This window comes from Petaurus breviceps, unplaced genomic scaffold, assembly GCF_028583685.1.
Source record: "Petaurus breviceps papuanus isolate PSGF00001 unplaced genomic scaffold, PetGlider_PUasm1.0 90779, whole genome shotgun sequence".
In the NCBI taxonomy this organism is placed as follows: domain Eukaryota; kingdom Metazoa; phylum Chordata; class Mammalia; order Diprotodontia; family Petauridae; genus Petaurus; species Petaurus breviceps.
The window spans coordinates 3,545,571-3,568,210 of NW_027187344.1; the positions used below are offsets into that span (position 1 = coordinate 3,545,571).

Here is a 22,640-nt window from a genome sequence, read left to right on the forward strand (position 1 = left end):
TATATATATATATATATATATATATATATATATATATATATATATATGTAGATAGTCCTTTCAATTCTGTAACCCTTGAGGTCAGAGCTGAAGTGCTTTGGAAGAGTTGAGATGGTTTAATTTTACAATTCCATTTTGCATTATTTAGGCCAAAAAGATTGACAAGTCAGCCAATCCTCATAGTTCTTCATCATTCAACACATGTATTTAATGTTTAAGGTCTTTGTTCCTAAGCCACAAAAATGTGGAGGATGCTCAGGTTATGACAAGAACCTGTGAATTCCAAGGATGCCATGAACACTCTCAAATGCTGTTGCAAGTATTATAGCAGCCTTTGTCATGACCATCCTTGCCCAGGTGGACAGTCACAGTTGGATACTAGAAAAATCACCTAATTAATTTTAGGGAGTGTTTGGTTTCTCTTCTCCACCCTCACCCCCCAGTCCCTCCTTTTACTCCCTTTTGTTGTATGAATTTTCCTGGACATTTGTTATTGCACTGACTTAAGATTATCAGTGGGGGTAATAAGTGGGTGTTGAGTTTAGGCCAAAGCAAAATGTCATTTATTGTAACTTAGTCTAGGGATTTGGTTTGCCCTGGAAGCAAGGATAAGAAAATATTGGAAAGTAAATTTACTTTTTCATTTTAATTGGTTTTTCAGAGCTTTAGATCCTTAGTTATGATGTAAGATAATGGACTGGCACATATTCTCTGCTGCCTCTCCCCCCCAAACAATGGAACCAAATGAAACAGCACCTAAGCCACATTTATTAACTATGACCTCAAAACCACAAAGGATCAAAGAAGAACATTTTTTCTTTGTTTTGTGATTTGATGATTTAAAAAAAATATTTGGGATAATCACAGTTTCAAAACAAATTTATTAGCTAAGGGGAAAAAAAACTCAGTATGTGGCTATTGTCTAGGTTTGAGTTTAGGCTCTAAAGGACTTTTGGCCTGACATGTGAAATTCATGAAAGCTATGTAGGAAAGTGGTGATCTGAGACTTTTGCAAGCATCAACTCTGAGGGGGCATTATTTTCAAGTGGCACTGGAAATCATAGGTACGTTTTTCATATGTGACAAGTCCAGACAAGTCCTATGACACAAGTCCAGAATTTTTGTCCATATTAGAGCATATGTAAATGTTCAACTCAACCCATACTCTAGTTATATCTGCTATGTTGCCTTTTAAACCATATAATCCTAGGTTTGGAAGGGATCTTAGAGATCATTTGGCAAATTCTCTACCTAGCCTAGGAGTCTACTCTAGTGTCCATGACAAGTGGTTATCTAGTCTCCTCTTAAATGTTTCTAGTGACTGGGAGTGAAGGCTTCCAAGGCAGCCTGTTCCATTGTTGGACAGCTCTATCATTGTCAGGAAATCCTCCCTTATACTGATCCCATATATGCCTGCTTGTAGCTTGTAGCAGGTTCTAGTTCTGCCCTGAGAAACCACAAAAATAAACCTAATCCCTTTCCCACATGACAATGCTATAGTCATTTATAGATAGCAGCCATGCTCTACCTAACTCTGTCTAGTTCTCTACAAGTTTTGTTTTCCATGAACTTTTGCCCTATAGTCTACTCTGGATTATCTTGTATTCAATCTGCTTTATGGATTATTGGCAGCATGGTTTTAATCCCAGTTCAGTTTATCCCCTTACTGTTATATTTCCCCCCATCATTTGGTGCCCAGAGAGTATAGACTTACTTTAATAGTCATCTAAACCAAATGTAAAGTTATTTTGGCTAAAGATTGATCATTCTAACAAAATAAGCATGGGGGGGGGTGGTTAGGAAGGGGAGAATGACCTCCACTAACTGCCATTCCTCTAATAATACAGTGAAGCAAGAGCTGATGACTGTATTGACAGGTTGTTTTTGAAGTCTTCAAAATTTTGTCTTTAGCCAATCAGAGAGTTCATTTTTTCTATGCATGTTATAGAAATCAACATCATTTGGATTCTGTGTCTGTTCCTATCTGTCACTGACTGGATAGACTCCCTGAAAGTTGACAGTAAGATGGATTTCCAAAAAGCAAACCCTGTTTACCTATTGACTTCACAACAACCAGAGGTTTGTTGAGAGAGCTGAATACTTTGGTTTAAGGAAGAGATTCCAATAAAGACTACACTTAGCAGCATGCTAGGCATGCTTCTGCGCTCTTTGCAATACTTAGGAATTTTTCCTAAATCTGAAATTCCCAACCCTGATCTTAATTTGCCAGGACTCAGATCCCCATTTCCTTTTTGGGGGGGGGAGGTGGGTGGCAGCAGAGATATTTACAATGTCTAATAGAACTGTGTCACAACACCCTACTTTGGCAATAGCTGCTGCCATCTAACACATGATATAATGAGATTTTCTTAAGTCTGAGGATTCCAATTCTGTAAAAAATGAATTAGTGCCTGACTTTATTAATCCTTCTGCAAAAGTAGCTGATTCAAAGGAGATATATTTCTTAATTTGTTCACTAATTCAAGCTAAAACAGATTTATCACATCATTATGTCAATTTAAAAAAATGATCTTGTGATTACACAAATTCTGCTATGATAATATAGAGAAAAATGCCTGAGTTCTTCCTCAGGATCACAGCAGACCATACCAGGGTAGCATCTCTGGCATGTTTCATATTTGTAAGTATTAATCTTAGCAGAGTGAACTTAGGAAGAATTAATTTCTTGCTGTTTTACTTAGAATTAAATCTTTGTTTATTTTGAGACAATGTAGAGAGGATAGCCTACCAGTATTCTTTTGAAACAGTGAAATACATTGCCTGGGAGCGAGAAGTTCAGGTTTAAAATAAAATTCTCCTTTTATTTCTTTGGGAAGACATTTAATGGATCGATCCCTGGCCTAGGTAGCGGGTTAGGAAATGTGGGGTCTAGTCCTGGTTGTATACTTGAATAACTTTTATTTTTATTGACTTTGAACAAGATCTAAACTCTCTGCATCTTGGTTTCCCCACTCTAAACCAAAGATAACATCTAGTCCTTCCTTGTGCCACTGTAATGTGGCAAATATGAACTGATAGATATGTTACTATTTCTATGGATGTTAACTTGGATACAAATATGTCGCTATAGGTATACAGCAATATATAAACACATCTAATATTGCAATCTTGGAATACCTCAGAAGACAGATTATGAAATCAAGACACAATCACTTAGTTGCACACATTTACCCTGTTTTGATTATGTGTTTGCAGAAGAAAATGGACAGCCGAGAGTACCAGGATGCACAAGGCTTTGCAGCCGACATACGGTTAATGTTCTCGAATTGCTACAAGTACAATCCTCCGGACCATGAGGTGGTGGCCATGGCCAGGAAACTTCAGGTAAAGCCATCAGTAAAGACATGTGTTTACCAGACAAAAGCACCCCTCTCCCCACTCCCCACCCTCTATGCCGAGGAAGAATATGTGCATGATGCATCCATAGATCTAAACTTTGAGAGATATTTAATCTGCTGAATAGCTAAGCAAAACTGTGGTGCATCAGAGATGGTAAAGTTCAGGAAAGGCTGAAGAAAAATGCTACAAAGTTTAGTTTTTGTTAAATATAGGTATTTTAAGCAACCTAACTTTGCCTTGCACCTGATATTAAGGGAGATACTAAAAAATTGCTATTTAATGTAGGGCTGTTGACCTCAGGAAGCTTACAGTCTAGTTGTGAAGAGATGTATGATGTAGAGGAGAGCCTTTGCTCACTACAGGGATAAATCTTTGGCTCTTGGCAGTCCATTTGTCCTTTCTGATTTTCATTTTGCTTATCTACAAAAGACTAGTGGTACTGGCCCTACCCATTTCATTGGGTTGTTGTGGAGTGCTGCATAAATGTGTTGTTGCTTTGATTTATGGAAAATGTCATCATTGCCAAGGAAATGGCATCCAAGACCAAAAGGGCAGCACCAGTATTTTAAATGACACTTTGTTAAAGAATATTTTGGTAATGGGGCAGCTAGGTGGCACAGTGAATAGAGCATTGGCCCTGGAGTCAGGAGGACCTGAATTCAAATGCAGCCTCAGATATTTAACACAAAACTAGCCATGTGACCTTAGGCAAGTCACTTAACCCCAATTGCCCTACCTTTCCCCCTCCAAAAAGAAACAAAAAGAATACTTTGTTAAGTTTTAAAGGAATTTGAATCTTGGGGGTTGGGAGTGGAGAAAACATTCTCAGTTTTTCCTCTTCAGCAGTCTGTGCAGCATTAGAATATCCTTTCTTTAAGACCTTCTGCTAAGCCCCAAACGGAAACCAACTGAGGTATTGGCAAGAATCAATCAGACCTTTGGGAAATGAGATGCTATACTTCATGTACCATCTTTTTATGGACAGAGGAAATTAAAAGACATTGTTAGGCAAGGGCTATGTGATTCCTGCAGTACTTTTCATGTTTTCCCTAAATTTGGCCATAGCTTTCTTACATTAGATACCAACCTTTTATCTACTTGATTAGGTGGAAAAATTGGCAGCACAGCACTGATAAAATTATTACTGAAGACCTGGCATGACCCAGAAAAACATAGCCAACACTACCCTTTTTCATAACTGTACTCTTCCCATTGGATTTTCTGTCCTAAGCACTTTATTGCAATAGTGTTTGGTTTTAAGGAAAGAAAACACATTTTTGGTAATTTATTACTATTATATAAAGGTAGGGGCAGGAAGAGACTTATATGCTGGGTGCATAGAAGATTTCAGCCAGTAGTTGTGGGTCAATTGATGGAACCTGAAGGAAGAGAGACAGTGGTTGTATGACTCCTATAGACCAAATGACATTTTGGGGGGAGGTGGAAAGTAGTTGAAATAATCAGGTCAAGTTTTTAATTCTATGAAAAGTATGCTTTAGTAATAGACCTAAAGATGCAATTAATTGTAGTTACTAATGCATATAATTAGTTGTTAGGGGCTAGTTATAAAAATTGAATGATAAAAATCAGATTGGGCTGCTAGGTAGTGCAGTGAATAGAGCACTGGCCCTGGAGTCAGAAGGACCTGGGTTTGGATCCGGCCTCAGACACTTAAAACACACACACACACACACACACACACACACACACACACACTAGCTGTGTGACCTTGGGCAAGTCACTTAACCCCAATTGCCCTCCAAAAAAAAACCCTAAAAAAAATCAGATTCCAATGCTTTAGCAAAGGAAATGTCTTCAATGTGATTTAAAGGGGTAAGAATAATAGTTTTTAAATTTAGAAATGACTGGATATCTACAGAAGTTCCAAAGCCAGTAACCAAGTTAGATAATGAAGACTGGCAGTGATAAATGTTTGTATTGTGAATATAGGTTTTTTCATCTAATAACCTTCTCATTGAATTTTCTCTCATCATCATTTTCTCCTCAAATAGCCCCAACAGATCTCAGTGTGGCCCTAAAGGCATAAATTCCTTTAAATTTCACTTCTTCCACCTGAAAGGAGGAAAGCTGAAATTGAGATATGCTTGAAATAACTGAATCATGAGGGACATGGAGAGCAGATGAACACACAGTTGTTTACCAAGCCCAGTATTATGGAATCCCATTTAAACTAAAAGGAGAAAGTTGTTGGACAGGCAAAAGTGTGTCCTCTTTGATGCATCAGGATGATGAGAAACAGTATAGCTCTTTACTCAACTAGAGAGAATGTTCAAGATGAGAAATATAAATTAATTTGAGAAGGCTTCAGTTGCTTTCATGGATGACCGATTTTTGTCACAGGTTATTGAGGGCAGATGGATTGCAATCTCACTGAGGCTGGGGACCATATCTAATTTCACAGGGCCCTGCTCATGATGAGTCCTAAGTGTTTGCTGAAGTCATGAATAAATGGTTTTAGCACCCCTAACTCTTGAGGTGACATCGTTTAAGGCAATTCTTCGACTTCCTATAACCATCCTTTGGTGCCCCTCTCAGAGACAGGATCCTGAGGTGGAGAGACCTTAGTTCTGACACAGAGACCTCTCATTAATTTTAAGAGATATCAAGATAAGTTGTCTAGCTAGCCACAGGGAGGAGGCCATCGGGTTGAGTTGTTTAGTGTGCTAGAGAGATGGTTTGGAGAAAACAGAACAGGAGTAACAAGAACGCCAACTCCGAAGTGGGGCATGATGGGGCTTCGGTGCCTTTTGAAACAATCCTTTTGCTAATCTGCAGGATGTGTTTGAGATGAGGTTTGCAAAAATGCCTGATGAACCTGTGGAGGCCCCCCCTCCAGCACCTCCAGCTGCACCTGTCGTCAGTAAAAGCACGGAGAGCAGCCATAGCAGTGAGGAAAGTTCGTCTGACTCGGACAGCTCAGATTCTGAAGAAGAACGAGCGACCAGACTGGCAGAACTCCAGGAACAGGTAGGATGCATGCCATTTCTTAAAAAGCTCAGTGAGGGGTGTATGTGTATATGTGTGTAGTTAAGAAAATGTTCAATGTACAATTGGAAATAAGGGTTTGTTTAAAAAACAAACAAACCATAGTATACGCATTTGGTACCTTGACCAAATATAAGATCTTTGAGAGAAGGGATGCTGTCATTTTTTTGGCTTCCTATCCCTAGCACCTAGCACTGTGCCTGGCACACACTTAATAAATTCTTGTGAACTGATATCTTGTAGAATGTCTGAACGTTTTACTTATTTGGTATGGAACCTTTTCTAGGAAAAAAGCATCCCACTAAGATGATCTGATTACAGAGTTTACTGAATAATTTACAATCATACATGGACATACCAAGTCATGTGGGAAGGGTACAAGAAATATGCAAATCTTGGAGTCCACTTCAGTGCCACTCCCTGGATCCCAGGCTTTACCTCCCCCAGGGAAGTATTTTCAGAGATTGTTTAGAGAAATGTAGTGTGCCTATCTTACCTAGTTGAAAGCATGGTATAGTATGGTAAAGTATGGTAAAGTATGGTAAATAGAATGGAATTGGAATTAGGAAGACCTGGGTTCAGATTCTACCTCCAACACTTACTAGCTGTGTGACTATAAACAAATTACTTCATCTCTCTCAACCTTACTTTCTTCATCTGTAAAAATGGAATAATAATTCCCATAGTGCCTACTTCACAGGATTGTTGTGAAATAATGTATATATACAAAATGCTTTGCAAATGTTAAACTGCTGTGTAACGTCACTTGTGGGACGCTAGGTGGCAGAGTGGATAGAGTGCCTGGTTTGGAGTCAGGAAGATTCCTCTTCCAATGTGGCCTCAGACATTTCCTAGCTGGGTGACCCTGGGCAAGTCACTTAACCCTGTTTGCCTCAGTTTCCTCATATTTAAAATGAGCTGGAGATGGAAATAGCAAACCACTCCAGTATCTTTGCTAGGAAAACCCTAAACGGGGGACCATGAAGAGTTGGACATGACTGAAATGACCAAACAACAACGTCCATTATTTTTATGTTATTTTTTTTATTATAAAACAACTAAATAACTTGCTGGCATTAATCTTCCCCCAGCAATTTTTCCTCTAGTAATTAACAATATTAGTTAAGAAGGACCATGCAGGCTCTAACCAGCCACTCCCAGTCTAGTCAGTTCTGCCAGTGGTCCTCAGCCATTTGCCAGTTTGATTCAATTAAATAATCATTTATTAAATACCTGCTATATGCACAGTACTGTTACTAGATGATGGATATGCAAAGACATAAATGAAATCGTCTCTACCCTCACAGAACTTAAAGTCTACTGAAGGGATATAATTCAGAGATAAATGAAAAGTGGTTTGGGGGGAGGGGAGACTGCTAATGACTTGGAGGGGATCAGAAAGGCATTGTGTAGAGGTGGAATTTAGAGACTCCCATAGATGAAAATGAAGAGGGGACATATTCTGAGCATGGGGTCACCTTGTGTTGTTCCCCCACCCCCACTAATTGAATCAGTGAAACTCATATATTCTCTACCATTAGTCCAACCTAGAAAGTTTCTCATTGTTGACCAGGGGCTATTCTCTAGGCTGTGCTAATAAGTCTACTGTGGTTTCTTCACTGGCAGGGTGTGAATCAATAACCACAAATTACATCTTTGAAATATGTTTGGGAGGTGGGGACACCCTAGTAACTTTTATCAGTAGCAGTCATTACATGGGTCACCATAGGGAATGGGCCCAAAGAGTGCTTAATCAGGAGCCACAGAGGCGTGCATACCCACCCTCCTACAAACCACATTCAGAAGGGACACGGGAAGCTGACTCAAGGCCTTGGTTATATTTAGTCACTTATATTTCTGACCAATGATGGATGGTTTGCAGTTCTTTCCTTATAACCTGGCAAGTTGGTCTTTGCAGGATAACTTTTCTTACTGTGCTTTTGTAAGCCATTCAGTGCTATGTAAATATGAGCTATTAGTTTGATTATCTTGAGCAATTATTGGACACACTTGTCTCCTACTTCATGGACTACTTAAAGCCAAGGACAGCTAAGTGGTGCAGAGGATAGGGCACCGGGCTTGGAGGCAGGAAGACTCATTTTCCTGAGTTTACTTCTGGCCCCAGACACTTTCTAGCTGTGTGACCCTGGGCAATTCACTTAACCCTGTTGCCTCAGTTTCCTCATCTGTAAAATGAACTGGAGAGAGAAATGACAAACCACTATGGTATCTTTGCCAAGAAAACCCTCAAATGGGAAGTTATAGAGAGTTAGATACAACTGAAAAATGACTGAATACACATACATTTAAAGCAAGTTGTAGAGAGGTCATTGCTTTCAGTTATGACCAGGAGGGATATGGGTTATGCCTCAGGAAGACCTTCATGATGGGAAAGGCACTCAATAGGTAGGTTCCTAAAACCACCACTGAATCAGCTTCCCCTGCACATGTGTAAGGCTAAGAGAGAGTGTTATCTGTCTAGGATGGTTTAAGTGTGTGTCTGCCTAAGGCAGGGGAATCACAACAGTAATAAAAGAAACTCATTTATTTGATACTTTAAGGTTTATAAAACATTTTTTCCAGCAATAGCTCTTTGTTAGTTAACTAGTATAGTCTTGTCTTATCCTCTTTTTACAGATGTGGTAACTGAGATTCTAAAAGGTAAAGTTATTTATTTTGTGGGAGAAACAAATAACAATCAGGGAACCAGTATTTGGACCTAGGTCTCCTGGCCCTAAGTCTCCCACTCTTTGTACTACCTCAGTCTGCATGAAGGGGCCTTTGAAAGGGGTTTTGAGCCTGAGAATTCTCAAAAGTCCCATTTGACCTCCTCTTCCCCAGTAGACTTTTGCTAGTAGTTCTCCTGTGAATGCCTTCTCCTCCCTGCTCTCATTTCTCCTGGGTGTTGTCTTTCAGCTGAAGGCGGTGCATGAGCAGCTAGCTGCTCTGTCACAGGCGCCCGTGAATAAACCAAAGAAAAAAAAAGAGAAAAAAGAGAAAGAGAAGAAAAAGAAGGACAAAGAGAAAGAGAAGGAGAAAGAGAAGCACAAGGTAAAGGCCGAAGAGGAGAAAAAAGCAAAGGTGGCTCAGCCGACCAAACAAACCCAGCAGAAGAAAGCACCAGCTAAAAAGGCCAACAGTACAACGACAGCAAGCAGGTACGCTCCAGGGAGGTTGTGTTCCCAAATGTGGGGCTGGAGTCTGGGCCAGTGGGAAAAGAGACAGATTAAGAGGTCTAGTTGAGATGATGAGACCCTGAACTAGAGTGGCTGCATGTGGGTGGAGAAAAGGGAGTGGATGTGAGTTTGTGGAGGAAGAATCAATAGGACTTAGAAACCAATTGTATATGGAGAGTGAGTAGAGAGAAAACTCACAGACAACTCCAAGTTTTTTAATCTAGGTGATCAGGAGGGTGGTGTGGCTTTGACAGAGCTAGGGGAAATTTGGAAAAAGAGGACATTTAGGGAGAAAGATGATGAGAGTTTCCTTTTTGGACATAATGAGTTTGGGATGCCCTTGGGTTAGGCTGAAATGGCTAGTAGGCAATTGGCCTGAAGTTGAGATGTGAGGTTATAGCTGGTTATGTAGATTTGGAAGTTATCTAAATAGAAATGATAAATGAACACAAGGGTAGAGATGAGGTTACCAAAGAAGAGAATATAGAGAAAGAATAAAAGAAGGTCTGGGATAGATGCTTGGGGGATAGCTGTGCTTATGGAATAGGACAAGGGGGATGATCCATGAAAGACAACTGGAAAATGGGCAAGAGAAAGAACCAAGAGAGATCTTGTGTCAAGGAGGCCAAGGGAGTAGAGACCGTAGGAGGAGAGGGGTTAGTTAATTGTATCAGAAGCTGAAAAGCAGTGGAAGAGGAGGAAATTAATAAAGTTAATAAACCCATCAGATCATTTGACTCAGCAGTTTCAGTTGAGTGGTAACCAGAAAATAGAGAAGTTAGTGGGTATAAGGGAGTAGAGGAAGCAAATGTAGATGACTTTCTAGGAAGTTAATAATTAAAATGGAGAGAGATATAGAATGATAGGTTGAGGAGATAACAGGATGAAATGAAAGGGCCTTTTATTATGGGGGTGATGAACAATTATAAGCAGCAGAGAAGATTAAGAGATTGAGATTGAATAAAGGAGAGAGAGAAAGAGAGGAAAGGGATGAGTTCAACAACTCCAGTGGAGGGAGTTGACCTTGGCAAAGAGAAAGGAAATTTTGTCCTCTGGGACAGGAGGAGAGGATGGGTGATGAAGTTGGGTTTTGAGGTGTAGAGTGAGTCAAGGGACCTCATGATGCTGGCCTTGTAGGAAGTGAAATTTATCTGATTAGAGAGATGGCAGTGAGGGAGTTGGGGACTTGAGTAAAGAATAAAGTTTTCAAATAGTCATTTTGGAGAATATTACAGAAAATAAGTCAGAAAAGAATGAATGGATTACTGTTTAGTAGTGAGAGCCCAGAGTAATAAGACCAGAGAAGTACCATGAATTTGTATTGGACCCAGTTGGCTTGGTTGCATAATTTCCTCAAGCATCATTCAGCAACTCAAGAGTAGTTGAAGGGAAAGTGGGTGGTGGGGTGACTCTCACGGTTGAAAATTAGCAGGGCTTAAATAGTGGTAGTCCAAGGGGTCAGAGGATTCAAGGTTGGAGGATGGTACACAATTGAACTAGTTAACTGGTCGAGACAATAAAGGGAGGAAAATAGATCTGAAAAGAGGTATGATGGACTGAAAGAACAGAGAGACAATTATACCTTACACCCACTAACTTATCCCTTACACCCACTAACTTCTCTACTCCTTGCTCTCTGGTTACCACTCAACTGAAATTGCTGAGTCAAATGATCTGATGGGTTTATTAATTTTGTTAATTGCCCAGCACCATACAAGCTAATAAGTGGCAGAGCCAGGATCCAAAATGGGAGTTTGCTTGTTTCCAGATCAGTGTTTTTTCCATCATACAACAGATGCCTCCCTGTAACCCGACTATTTGTTGACACAGCTCTGATCATGGGGACTGCCAACCTATAGGAACTGGTAGAGACATACGTAGTTTAGAAGTTTCAGGGGAATGTGTTTTTTCATTTATTTTATTGTCTTGGGCTCCTCTCTAGAGTTGGGTCAAGGATTAGGGTAAAGAAGGAAGGGCAGTAGTCCTTTTCTTTTGATTCAGGCAACATTACAGCATGGTATATTTTCATCCAAGTGGCTAGGTCTTATATCTATCTCTGCACTATAGAGAGGCAGCATGGTGTAATGGATGAAAAACTATGCTTGAAGCTAGGAAGCCCTGGGCTCAAGATCTTCCTTAGGCATATACTAGTCATGTTACTGTGAGCGAGTCACTTAACCTCTCAGTACTCTTAAGCTGCTCTCTTAAAATGATCAGTTACAGAGAATACACCAGCTAGGATATTAGAGTTTCTTCACTTGGGAATTTCATATCCTAGAGAAATCACAGGAGAGAATAATCTCCCTGTGAAATAATTGTAAGTACTTACACAGACACATGTATGTGTATATGTATATACAAATATACATACACAATGTTTATATAAATGTGTGTGTAGCCCTTCCCCCTAACATATACATATATAATATATATTGTGTGTGTATCCTCATGTAGGGAAATCTATTCTCTTTCTGGCCATCTGCCACTGAGGGTAATGATCCTGTTGGTTTTAGCTGTTCCTCCAACCCAAACTTTTAAGTTTCTTGGTTCCTTCTTCCTTACAGTTCTGGGGATCTCCTGGTAGCCACACAGAGGACTCTGCCACATGGTACAGGAGCTTATAGGCAGTGGGATTTAGCAGAAAGTAACAGATTTCAGACTCAGAGGGAGTGCTACTTATTTGGGCTCTAACTACTCACCTGCCCTCTCTCCTTTCTGAGCCTCATCAATAAAATGAAGGAATTGGCATTGAGGATCTCCTAAAGGCTCTTTCAGCTTAAATCCTTTGACCCATGATCAGTCATGTTTGCTTGTTTCCCTTCATCCGCTGACAAATACTTTCAGAGCAGGCAGAGCCATTAATTCAGTGAGGTGGCCTGAAAGAAGAACCAGGATTGTGAGAGTGTGGGTGAAGGCAAAGAGCTTCCTTCACTTTAAAATTTCTCATCATGCCGTGATATCATTTATCCATGTGACTGAGACCTTATAGCTTAGAGGACAGAAGAGCTTGATTCTTAATTATGAGCAACTTGCATTTAAACCAAATTCTTATTCCATTTGGGAAGTCCTCTCAAAGCAGAAGTTTTGATACCTCCTGTGCCATTTTAGTATGACTGTGTTGTACATATTGCTCTCTCACATAGTCCTTGGTTTCATCTTTTGGGGGACTGTTCCAAGGGATCAGCATCTGCTAAGAGACTACTATAGTTGGGCGGCAACTATATGCGTCCCAGGACCAAGAGAACTGAATTGAATACTAAGATTTAAGGTTAGAAGAGACTCTTGAGATCTAGTCTAACTCCCTGAGTTAGAGAACAAAAACTCAAAGAGGGAAAATTATTCAGTCCAAGTGCCTTCTCTGTACTGTGCATTGTGCTAAGGGTCGAGGACATAAGGTAAAACAGTAACAAGTATCCGGGGTCTCACAGTCTAATGGAGGAGACAACATGCAAACAACTATGTACAGATAAGATGTAGACAGGATAAATTGGAGACAGTCAACAGAGAGAAGGCACTGGCACTAAGGGGGATTGGGAAAAGTTTCTTACAGAAGTTATTATCTTAGCTGAGATTTGAAGGAGGCCAGGAGGTAAGAGATGAGAGGAAAATAACTTGACTAAAGCCACATAGGTAAAAGAAAAAATAGCACAGCAAAGATTCTAGTTCAAGAATTTTGATTCCAGAGGATGGCTAGGTGGCGCAGTGAGTAGAGCACCGGCCCTGGACTCAGGAGGACCTGAGTTCAAATGTGGCCTCAGACACTTAACACAAAAATTAGCTGTGTGACCTTGGGCAAGTTGCTTAACCCCAACTGCCCTCCCCCCCAAAGAAAACAAAAAAAAAGAAAGAATTTTGATTCCAAAACCAGTGCTTCCCATTGCCATTAGTCAACATTGTCAACCATTAGTAGGAGAGTGTGCTCTGGCCAGAGGTATACTACACCAGGATCATGGGAAAGGCAGATCAGAATCATCATGAGGCATCAAAAAGACATGGCAAAGATGAAGGCACATCTAGTTAATAGTAGGGATGGAAAGATTAGAGAAGGGGCGGCCAGGTGGCTCAGCTAGTAAGAGCACCGGCTCGTGTTGGGATGACCTGGGGATCAAATCCAGGCTCAGATACTCAGCACCACACCCAGAAATAACTGGCCGTGTAACCTTGAGCAAGTTACTTAACCCCAATTGCTTAAAAAAAAAAAGAAAGAAAGATTAGAGAAGTCTTTCAAAGAGACCAACAATCAGAACACTGTGAAGGTGAGCTTGATACTCAGACAAGGGTAAGTCCTAGCCAGAGGTTCATCTGTTCTTATATATTTTGTGTGGGGGTGGAACTAGTCTAGTACCTGGGCTCATATCTGACCGGAAGGTGTTATAAGGTTGGTGCTGATGATCCCTGACTATTGGACTTTGTACATTCTCAAGATAACATGATAAAACAAGGAAGCACTGGATTCTAGCCATGCAAATCTATGAAAGATGTATTGTGTTCTTTTTACCTCCAGGCAACCTAAGAAAGGTGGAAAGCAGGCATCTGCCTCTTACGACTCAGATGAGGAGGAAGAGGGTTTGCCAATGACCTATGATGAAAAGCGGCAGCTCAGCCTAGACATCAACCGGCTGCCCGGGGAGAAACTGGGCCGGGTGGTCCATATCATTCAGTCCCGGGAGCCTTCCCTCAGGGACTCCAATCCTGATGAGATAGAAATTGATTTTGAAACCCTGAAACCCACCACTTTGCGAGAACTGGAGAGATATGTCAAGTCATGTTTACAGAAAAAACAAAGAAAACCATTTTGTAAGTGACTGAATACCTACTAATCCTCTTACCCTCTCTCTTACCCATCTGCTCAGATACTCCCCATGGTCCTGGGTGATAAACCTTACTCTGCTTTATTTAAAGAGAAAATGAGCAAGTGATTTATGTGCCCTGTTCCTCACACAACCTACCCTAGCCCTGATGAGAAATCCCATCTCCTTTACTTTATTCTTTCTCTTTGCCTTTTCATTTATAGCCCCAGCCCCAGGTGCTGGTAGGAACCATTCCTGGTGGGCCATTAGGGTTAATATAAAATGTCAAGTGTTTCTTATTCATACTGATCCCCATACTGCCCATGAAAGCCTGTTTAGCTGTTGGAGTTGAGAAGAGTTTCAGCCCCTGCCAGGCTACTCTGCTACTAGACAACCAGTGAGCCAGTGCTTTTGAATAAAAATTAGGAACTTAGACATTCTTTTGGGTGCCAGAACTCAGACCTTTCTTGGTAGGTGGCAAAGAAACAGGCTGCTATTTAGGTGGGTAGCTCCTCTGTGACCTTAGCAGGTGAAGATTCCCTCCCTTTTCCCTCATTTAGGACCTAAAGTTTGTCTGCCTACATCTGGGCACCTTGAAGAATCCTTACACTGTCCCTCCCTTCCCAGCTCCATGACTGTTGACCATGCTGGACTTGCAGAAGCAGTGACACAATCTGGGTTTTGGCTTTTTGTTGTATTGAATATTTCATAACTACTTCCTCGTGGAGGCCAGACCAGTTTTCCGTCTAGTTCAAGATCCTGCTTTTGACTGGGGCCCCAACCAGATGTGTCAGAGGAAGGTCCCCCATGCTACTCCAGGTCGTTCTTCTCCCCTGCTCCCTTTTTCCCTTCCTCTCATGGGAGTCATTGCTTCTTGATCTTGGCTGATGATCAGTGAATGAACGGTCTTGGATCACAAGGACTGGTGGAGCCTTAGTGGTCCTGGGGAGTGTGAGTACATATTCAACCCATACTGTGTCTGTCTGCTAAGACAAAAGGTGAACCCATAGAGAGCCTGGGTTATAGTTCAATTTCAGAGGTGGGGAGAAAAGATAGCAAACTGTGTTCTCATGTGTGTAGGCATAGTTGTGTGTCTTCACAAATAAATTCACAGAGTGTATGAAAGAACAGACTTGGGGTCAAGTGGAAGTTTCTGAACATGTTAGTGGGATAGCTTATTTTAACCAGAGCAGAAAAGCTGAATCAGATTCTGAAACCACAATACAATTATTGACCATTTAACTGTATGGTAAGTTACCTTTTTAACTATGTGGTTAATTACATGGATATTTTTATTTTTTAAGACTCTAAACCCTGATGTTACAACAAAAGTTACAGAGGAAAGTGAGTTTATCCAAAAGCCCAAACTATTCCTGGGAGTCAGTTTAAGGCCTCTTTGATTACCCAAAGCATCCAGAGAGCCCATAATGACCATACAGTAACACAGTAGTGATCAAGTAACTCCAGCAGAATTGCATGGCTCTGGGTCCCATAAAATGAATACTATGCTTGCCAGGCTTCTGCTTTGCATCGCCCCCTCCATTGTACAGTCTCAGATATTGTATATTCCTTCACAGCTGCAACTGGGAAAAAGCAAGCAGCAAAATCTAAAGAAGAGTTAGCTCAGGAAAAGAAGAAAGAGTTAGAAAAGAGACTACAGGATGTGAGTGGGCAGCTAAATAACAACAAGAAACCTGCTAAAAAAGGTATTTGGGCATTTTTTTTTTCTTCAATGGAGAACTTCATCTCTACTGGAGAGGGCTCTTCTGGGTGAGGGCAGGGTGGAGAGAGTGATGGCTGGTTGGACCATAGGGGATCAGATGTCAAGGCTCAAACCCTCTCCTCTCCTCTTCATTACTCTTTAGAATTTAAACTGGTGATGAGCCAGAGCAGAAATGGGGGTTTGGGACGAACTGGTAAGGGATAAGGGCTTTACAAGTCTGGATTTCTTATAAGCTTAGTTATATCAGATACCCACTTCTGGTTACCAAGAAGACTTGAATTTTATTCAGTTATGATTTGTCATAAAGACACAAGAAAAATGCTATATTTTTAAGTCCCCAGAAGAGATTCCTCACAGAGTGCCAAGGTGTGATTCTTTTTATCTAATTTCTGAAGGGCGTGGCTTATTCCCACACCCTTCTTGCCTTCATTTTCAAGGTAAGTAGATGACTCCTCAACTATTCCTTATTTTCTTTTTTCAACTTTTTAGTGATCTTTTTTTTTTTTTTAACTGATCAGGCTCACTAAATAAATCCTCCCTCAAGCCAGGTTTTTATATTCTTCAAATTATGGAAAATAGCTTCAGATAGTGTCCTAGAAAGAGCCTGACAAGTACTATTGACAATTCATACCAACTCTGTCCTTGTGTAATCTTTTTTTTTTCAGTTCTATTCCTCTTTTTTCTCAAAAAAAAAAAAAAACCTAGATTGCCAGAATGTGATTTATTGTTGACTATGTCCCAGTGGTACATAGTCTTGTATCCCGTGTACAGGTTTTTGTGTGTGTGTGTGTGTGTGTGTGTGTTTTAAACTAATTCTTATTAATCATGAGGTCAATAAATTTGAGAACCCTAACATATAATAATAGTGCTCTGGATCCAAAAGGCACTTGAATAAATAAATGAATGAATGGATGGATGGGTAAATGAATAAATGGCTGAATGAATGAATTCTAACCCACTGCATATTCCCATCAGAAAAATCTGGTTCTGCCCCCTCTGGAGGTCCATCTCGTCTTAGCAGCAGCAGCTCCTCAGAATCTGGAAGCAGCAGTTCAAGTGGATCCAGCTCTGACAGCAGTGACTCAGAATAAACTCTGGACTTTTAAAAAGAAAAAATGGACATCGCACACAACAATAACTCTGCAGTGTTCCCTTCTATGGTTAATATACTACTTTTGTTCCATGGTGTGCAGGTTTTCTTTTTTAATTCAGTGTTATAAATGATATCTTCCAATTTTTGCTTTAATAGGTCAAAGATCTTTTTTTGTGTGTGTGTATTAGACTTTATGAAAAAAGTTAACTCTGCATAAAGTCTTTTTAATCTTGTCTGAAGCTGATTGCTTGGAAATTGCAAGAACTTCACACTAATGATATATACCCATAGAAAAATCTTCAAGGTGTGATCAAAAGTTCTTGTAAAAATCCTTTTTCTTACACCCAACCTGGTCTTCAACCCTAGAAGGAATTTTTAAGAAAATTTCTGTAAAATGGTACTGTATCCAAAAGATGTTAGCTTTGGAAATAGTTGTTGTATTTGTTATTAGCACTAGTATTCTTAACCTCAAGTCTACAGTGTAATGAAAATATCCAATGCTATCATCTTTTTTTTTTCCCATAAGCACGCTCATGCGGTGGATGATGAATGACAGTGTACCTGTTTGTGAGAACCAGGGCTGGGTTTAAGCAAAGGGGGAGAGAGCTACAGCTCCAAACCTGAGAATTGAGTGGGTGTGGGGGTGGGAGGATGGGGAACGGGGTGTGGATATTGAATTTTTCAATCCTTGTGACTATGGGAGCTCCTAGGAGGGAACGCCACTGCTGTGTCATGCAGAGTGCAGGTTTCCAAACACTGAAACTTTTACCTCAACACAGAAAAAAAAAGAAAAGAAAAAAAAGGAGACTTTTTTTTGTAAGGCTCAGCAATTTTCTATGACAGTCCAGCCTAATGCATAACCTGCACTGCTGCAGCGCACTCCATAACCATTCTCCCTGATTTCATGTATATATAAATACTTTATTTATTAACATCATTGGTCATTTTTTAAAAAAAATAACAACAAAGAAACTGCATAAAAGTAACAGCAGAAATGCAGACCTTTTTAAATGATTTAAACAAAAGATAAGAGACCCTATTTAAATATGTTGGACTTTTAACCTACAGGTGCTACAGTTTCCTGTTGCCTGTGTTGGTGCTCAATCATGTTTATGTATTCTTATTCTTCTTCATCATCTTCTTCTCCCTACTACTATTACTACTTCTTTTTTTTTGGGTTCTTTTTGTACAGAGTTTAGAGACTTACAGGTATAAGTAACTTCCAGCTGCAGCACATTTTTTAAAAAAAAATTTTGTTATTTTGTTTTGTTTTTCCTTTTTTCCTTTTTTTTTGGTATTTGCCACAGGTCTCATTAGGGCAGTTTTAAAATAAATCAATTTAGGGAACCCCCAATTATATAATATAAACTTTGTAATCTGAGAAAAAAATGTATAGTAAATCGAAGTCTTGATTTTTAACTTTTTATTGTAAAAAATAATAATAATAATAATATACAGAGTTTAACAGAAGGTTATGTTTTGTTTTTGTCTTTCCAGCAGGCTGCCACACAGCCTTTAGCACAGGGATGCCCCAAATTGCCCAGATGAGGGTCAGGCATTGGCAATGGGCTAAGAATAAAAGGGTGATGCCCAGCTTGTATAAAAGTTGTAGTCCCTGCCCTACCCTGGCCTTTGGCATGATGGTATGGTCCCAGAGGCTGCAAGGTCCAGGCAATGAAGGCAGGAAAGTCCTGGACCCCTTCACATGCCTCTTTAGGCCCCACTTTGGCTCCCTGCTCCAGTGTTTTGGCTTTAGCGCAAAAGTTACTGTATCAAAGCCTAATTTTCACTTGGCTTCCTGTAATAAAATCAATGAATTGAGTATTGAATGGAAACTGACATGTGCCATTCAGTGGTTGGACTATTTTTTCATGGATCTCTAGGTGATATCCACCAGCATTTCAGTGGAAATCTTCATATGATATACTAATTTAGTAAGGAAAACTTTTTTTAAAATCTCCTCTGACTCTACCATCTACCCTTAAGTTTTGTCATCTGTGATGAGGAAATGGATGAAGGAAATACCACTTGCTAACTACTGGGTTTTTGGTTTGTTTTGATGATGTTTTTAAATTAACATGCAAAAGGGAGTACTGAGCCAGTTTACTAAAATTTTTATTCATCTTCGTTCTACTAGAAATAATTTTTTGGTTTACCATTTTACAATTTTGCCCTGATTTTAGAAGATATTTTATAAAAAGATTTAAAATATATATTTAAACTATTACTTTGAGGGAACGAATAGACAACTAAATATATGGTATGATTTGTAACATCTATTAAATTCAGGACAAATCACACATTCTAGTGTGAAATATATATTGCAAAAAATACCAGATGTTGAGAGTAGTGGCTTTTTATGAGCCTTCCTTTTGTGACTATAGTCACTAATGAACAAAGAATAAAAAAAGTTTCACTTGTGTGAAAAAATGAAAGGGGGGGAAATGTACATAATTCTGAAGATTAGTGCAGGTGAAAAATTTCATACTATTTCATCACCAGTTTGTTTTAAAAAGGACAGGGATCTCTCCTAAGCTAATGAAATTTACTCCTTTATCCAGAAAGAATCTGTTGACTTTGACTCATGGCAAAGTCAACACAAACAACTGAAATTTCATGGTGCTATAGTTTTAAATTTTTATTGTCTTCACTGTTTCAGACTACAAAACTGATTTCACTTTTTTTTTTTGTTGGTGAGGAGAGGAGGGAACCTCCCGACAAACCCAGTATCAGGTTGTGGGTTATTTACCATTTCCTCTGTGGTAAGGAAAACTGCAGTTATCGAATTAAAATCATTCTAGTACTGAAAACTGTAGACCAATTTTAAATTTTCACTTTTGGGGAAAGAATATTTTTAAAAGCAGGATGGGGTCAGGGAGGCACTATAAAAAAAGCTTTTTAATAAGGGGTCGAAAAAGGACATAAAAAGCTATTCTAAAATATAAATAAAACCATAGAGGCTGTGGGGCAGGCCTTATATAGAATTCATAATTTACTTAGAGAAAATTTCTCACACTGGGCAGCATTATCTTGCTTTTAAACTGTAAAGATACATTTTTACAGCATTTACATCTTTTACAATTGTTTGGAGAAAAAAAGATACAAAACCACCAATGTAGGATTTGACACGTATAGTTTTAGCGCTATTCCATGATGCTGGCATAACACTTCCAGAAAGTTTTTCTTTTTTATATTTAAAATGTTACTTTTCTGTATGATGTGCATGCAAGTTTACCGTAACTCTTTTCTTAAACTTTTTAGTGCCGTTTCTAGTATATTCCTGTAAATGTCAGTTACTGAAAATGAGTCAATGTAAAGTAGTTTTAGCTTGTTTATTGCAATGCTGGCCTCAACACAACTGAATAAAAAAAAGGTAGCAAGTACTCTTTGATGTTACTGGTAATCATGGACCCTTCTCCTGGGGCATTTGTTTTGTTTTCATAATAAACAGCAACAAAAAAAAAAAAGTGTTCTTGTGTGCTTCTTCCTGTATTTTGTCTCCTTCAGCTTCACATGCTCCTGATTTCAATACTTCAAGGATCTGTAACACTGTTAGTGTGGATACTCCCTTTATCAATGCAGATCAACATTCTTCTGTGCCTTGTCAGATAGTCATCATGAATTGCTGAGGTTGAAAAATTCACCAGACTGTGGTCAACCTTGTGAACTTTATCACTAGGATGGTCCTTAGACAATAGGCAGAAAGTCTGTTTGCCAGACCCCTAGAGTTTTTTTTTTTTACTTGGATCTGTCCCTGTCAGAGCTTGGACTCTGATGGCATAAATGCTGAGTACCCAGGGTCACTTCCCTACTACAGTATAATGACACACCAAAAGAAAAGGACATTTAACAGTACATTCTGCCCGTTTCACTCAATGCTAAAAACATGGCCGATGATTATGAGTGCACACGATGGGTACTCCATTAATATTGTTCATGATCTTTCTACTTAAGGCTAGGTTCTACTATTCCATATGAAATTAATGGAACATTTTTTTCCCTTAAAAAAAGTATACATTTTGTTTTGGCACAAGAGACACGAAAATCTGAACCTTTTTTTTTTTTTTGCTTTTTGCTGGAGAGGGGAAGGCACAGCAATTGAGGTTAAGAGACTTGCCCAAGGTCACATGGCTAGTAAGTGTTAAGTGTCTGAAGTCGGATTTGAATTCAGGTGACACCTAGCCACCCAATCTAAACCTTTTTACAAAGAATGTTTCCTCAGAATGGAGTTTTTATTGTTAACAAAAGGAGAGATGTCTTTTGTGTTTCATAGTATGAAATAGTATTGCATTCGACAAAAAGTTTTGTTGCATCTTGATGCTGACTTTAAAAAAAACTTTCAAGTAACATGCATTTTTCTCCCACCTTCCCCTTACACTGGCGGGGGGAGGGGAGCCCTTTTAATCAATATGCATAGTGAAGCAAAACAAATTCTCATATTGGCCAAAAAAGTCTCATTCTGCACCTTGAATCCATCAGGAGATGGATAGCATGCTTCCTTATAGGTCCTCTGGAATCACTGCTGGTGATTCCATTACATTAAATCTTTCAATGTTACGATGTTACAGTAAAAATTGTTCTGGTTCTGTTCATTTCACTGCATCAGTTCATATGTCTTCCCAGGTTTCTCTGTTGACTTTATTTGCTTTATTGTAGTTTTGTATAATGTTCCTTGGGGTCTGCTGTCTTTATTCTTCATCAGTTCATAACAATATTTCATTTTTCTCTATTCCTTATAACAAAGTGATATTTTCATTACACTTATACCCCTATGTTTTTATGCTTTTACTTCAGAAAGTAGAAAATATTCCCATTTATCTTCAGAATTAAATTAACACTTGCCTTTCTAGAAAAGTTACTATATGTTATCACATGAGTAATAAAAGGTATGTAAGATCATACCTAAAAAAAAGTCTTTGACAGATAAATTCAAGTTCAAGCTCTGCCATAAACTAGCTATAGGATTATTGGTAAATTACTTGATCCCTCTGGGCCATTTTGATCTATAAGGCCCCTTTCCAACTCAGTGAAATGGTGCCTGGTGGCAACATTTGTTTTTAAAGTCAGGTCTCTACTGAAATACTTTGATCAGTGCAAAATGACCAACCATGATTCCAGATGATGAGGATGCCTGTTGCAGAATGATATATTGTTTTTCAGTGATTTCAGTTGTGTCTGGCTCTTTGTGACCACATTTGGGGTTTTCTTTGTAAAGGTACTTGAGTGGTTGTTCATTTATAGTTTACTTCACAGATGAGGAAACTGAGGCAAACAGTTAAATGACTTGCCCAGGGTCACAAAGTTAATGTCTGGAACTGGATTTGAACTCTGGAAAATGACCTCCTGAATCCAGGCCTGGCACTCTATCCACTGTACCACCTAGCTGCCCTAAAAAATAATGTTGTTCAGTCGTGCTTTTTGGGGTATTCTTGGCAGATACTGGAGTAGTTTGCCATTTCCTCCGCAAGCTCATTTTATTGATGAGGAAACTG

At 39.3% G+C, this 22,640-nt stretch overlaps 1 protein-coding gene across 7 annotated transcripts in view; it reads left to right on the forward strand.

Moving 5' to 3' along the window:
* BRD3 (bromodomain containing 3) overlaps nucleotides 1-20,615 on the forward strand; it is a 54,067-nt gene extending 33,452 nt beyond the window's left edge. For all 7 annotated transcript variants that reach the window (XM_069069237.1, XM_069069232.1, XM_069069230.1 and 4 more), the window contains 6 exons: nucleotides 3,217-3,345; nucleotides 6,157-6,348; nucleotides 9,283-9,524; nucleotides 14,047-14,339; nucleotides 15,910-16,038; nucleotides 17,031-20,615. In XM_069069237.1, the coding sequence (XP_068925338.1) occupies nucleotides 3,217-3,345; nucleotides 6,157-6,348; nucleotides 9,283-9,524; nucleotides 14,047-14,339; nucleotides 15,910-16,038; nucleotides 17,031-17,146 (1,101 nt within the window). In that variant the 3' untranslated portion in view covers nucleotides 17,147-20,615. The remainder of the gene's footprint in view (nucleotides 1-3,216; nucleotides 3,346-6,156; nucleotides 6,349-9,282; nucleotides 9,525-14,046; nucleotides 14,340-15,909; nucleotides 16,039-17,030) is intronic.
* Nucleotides 20,616-22,640: the final 2,025 nt, after the last annotated feature.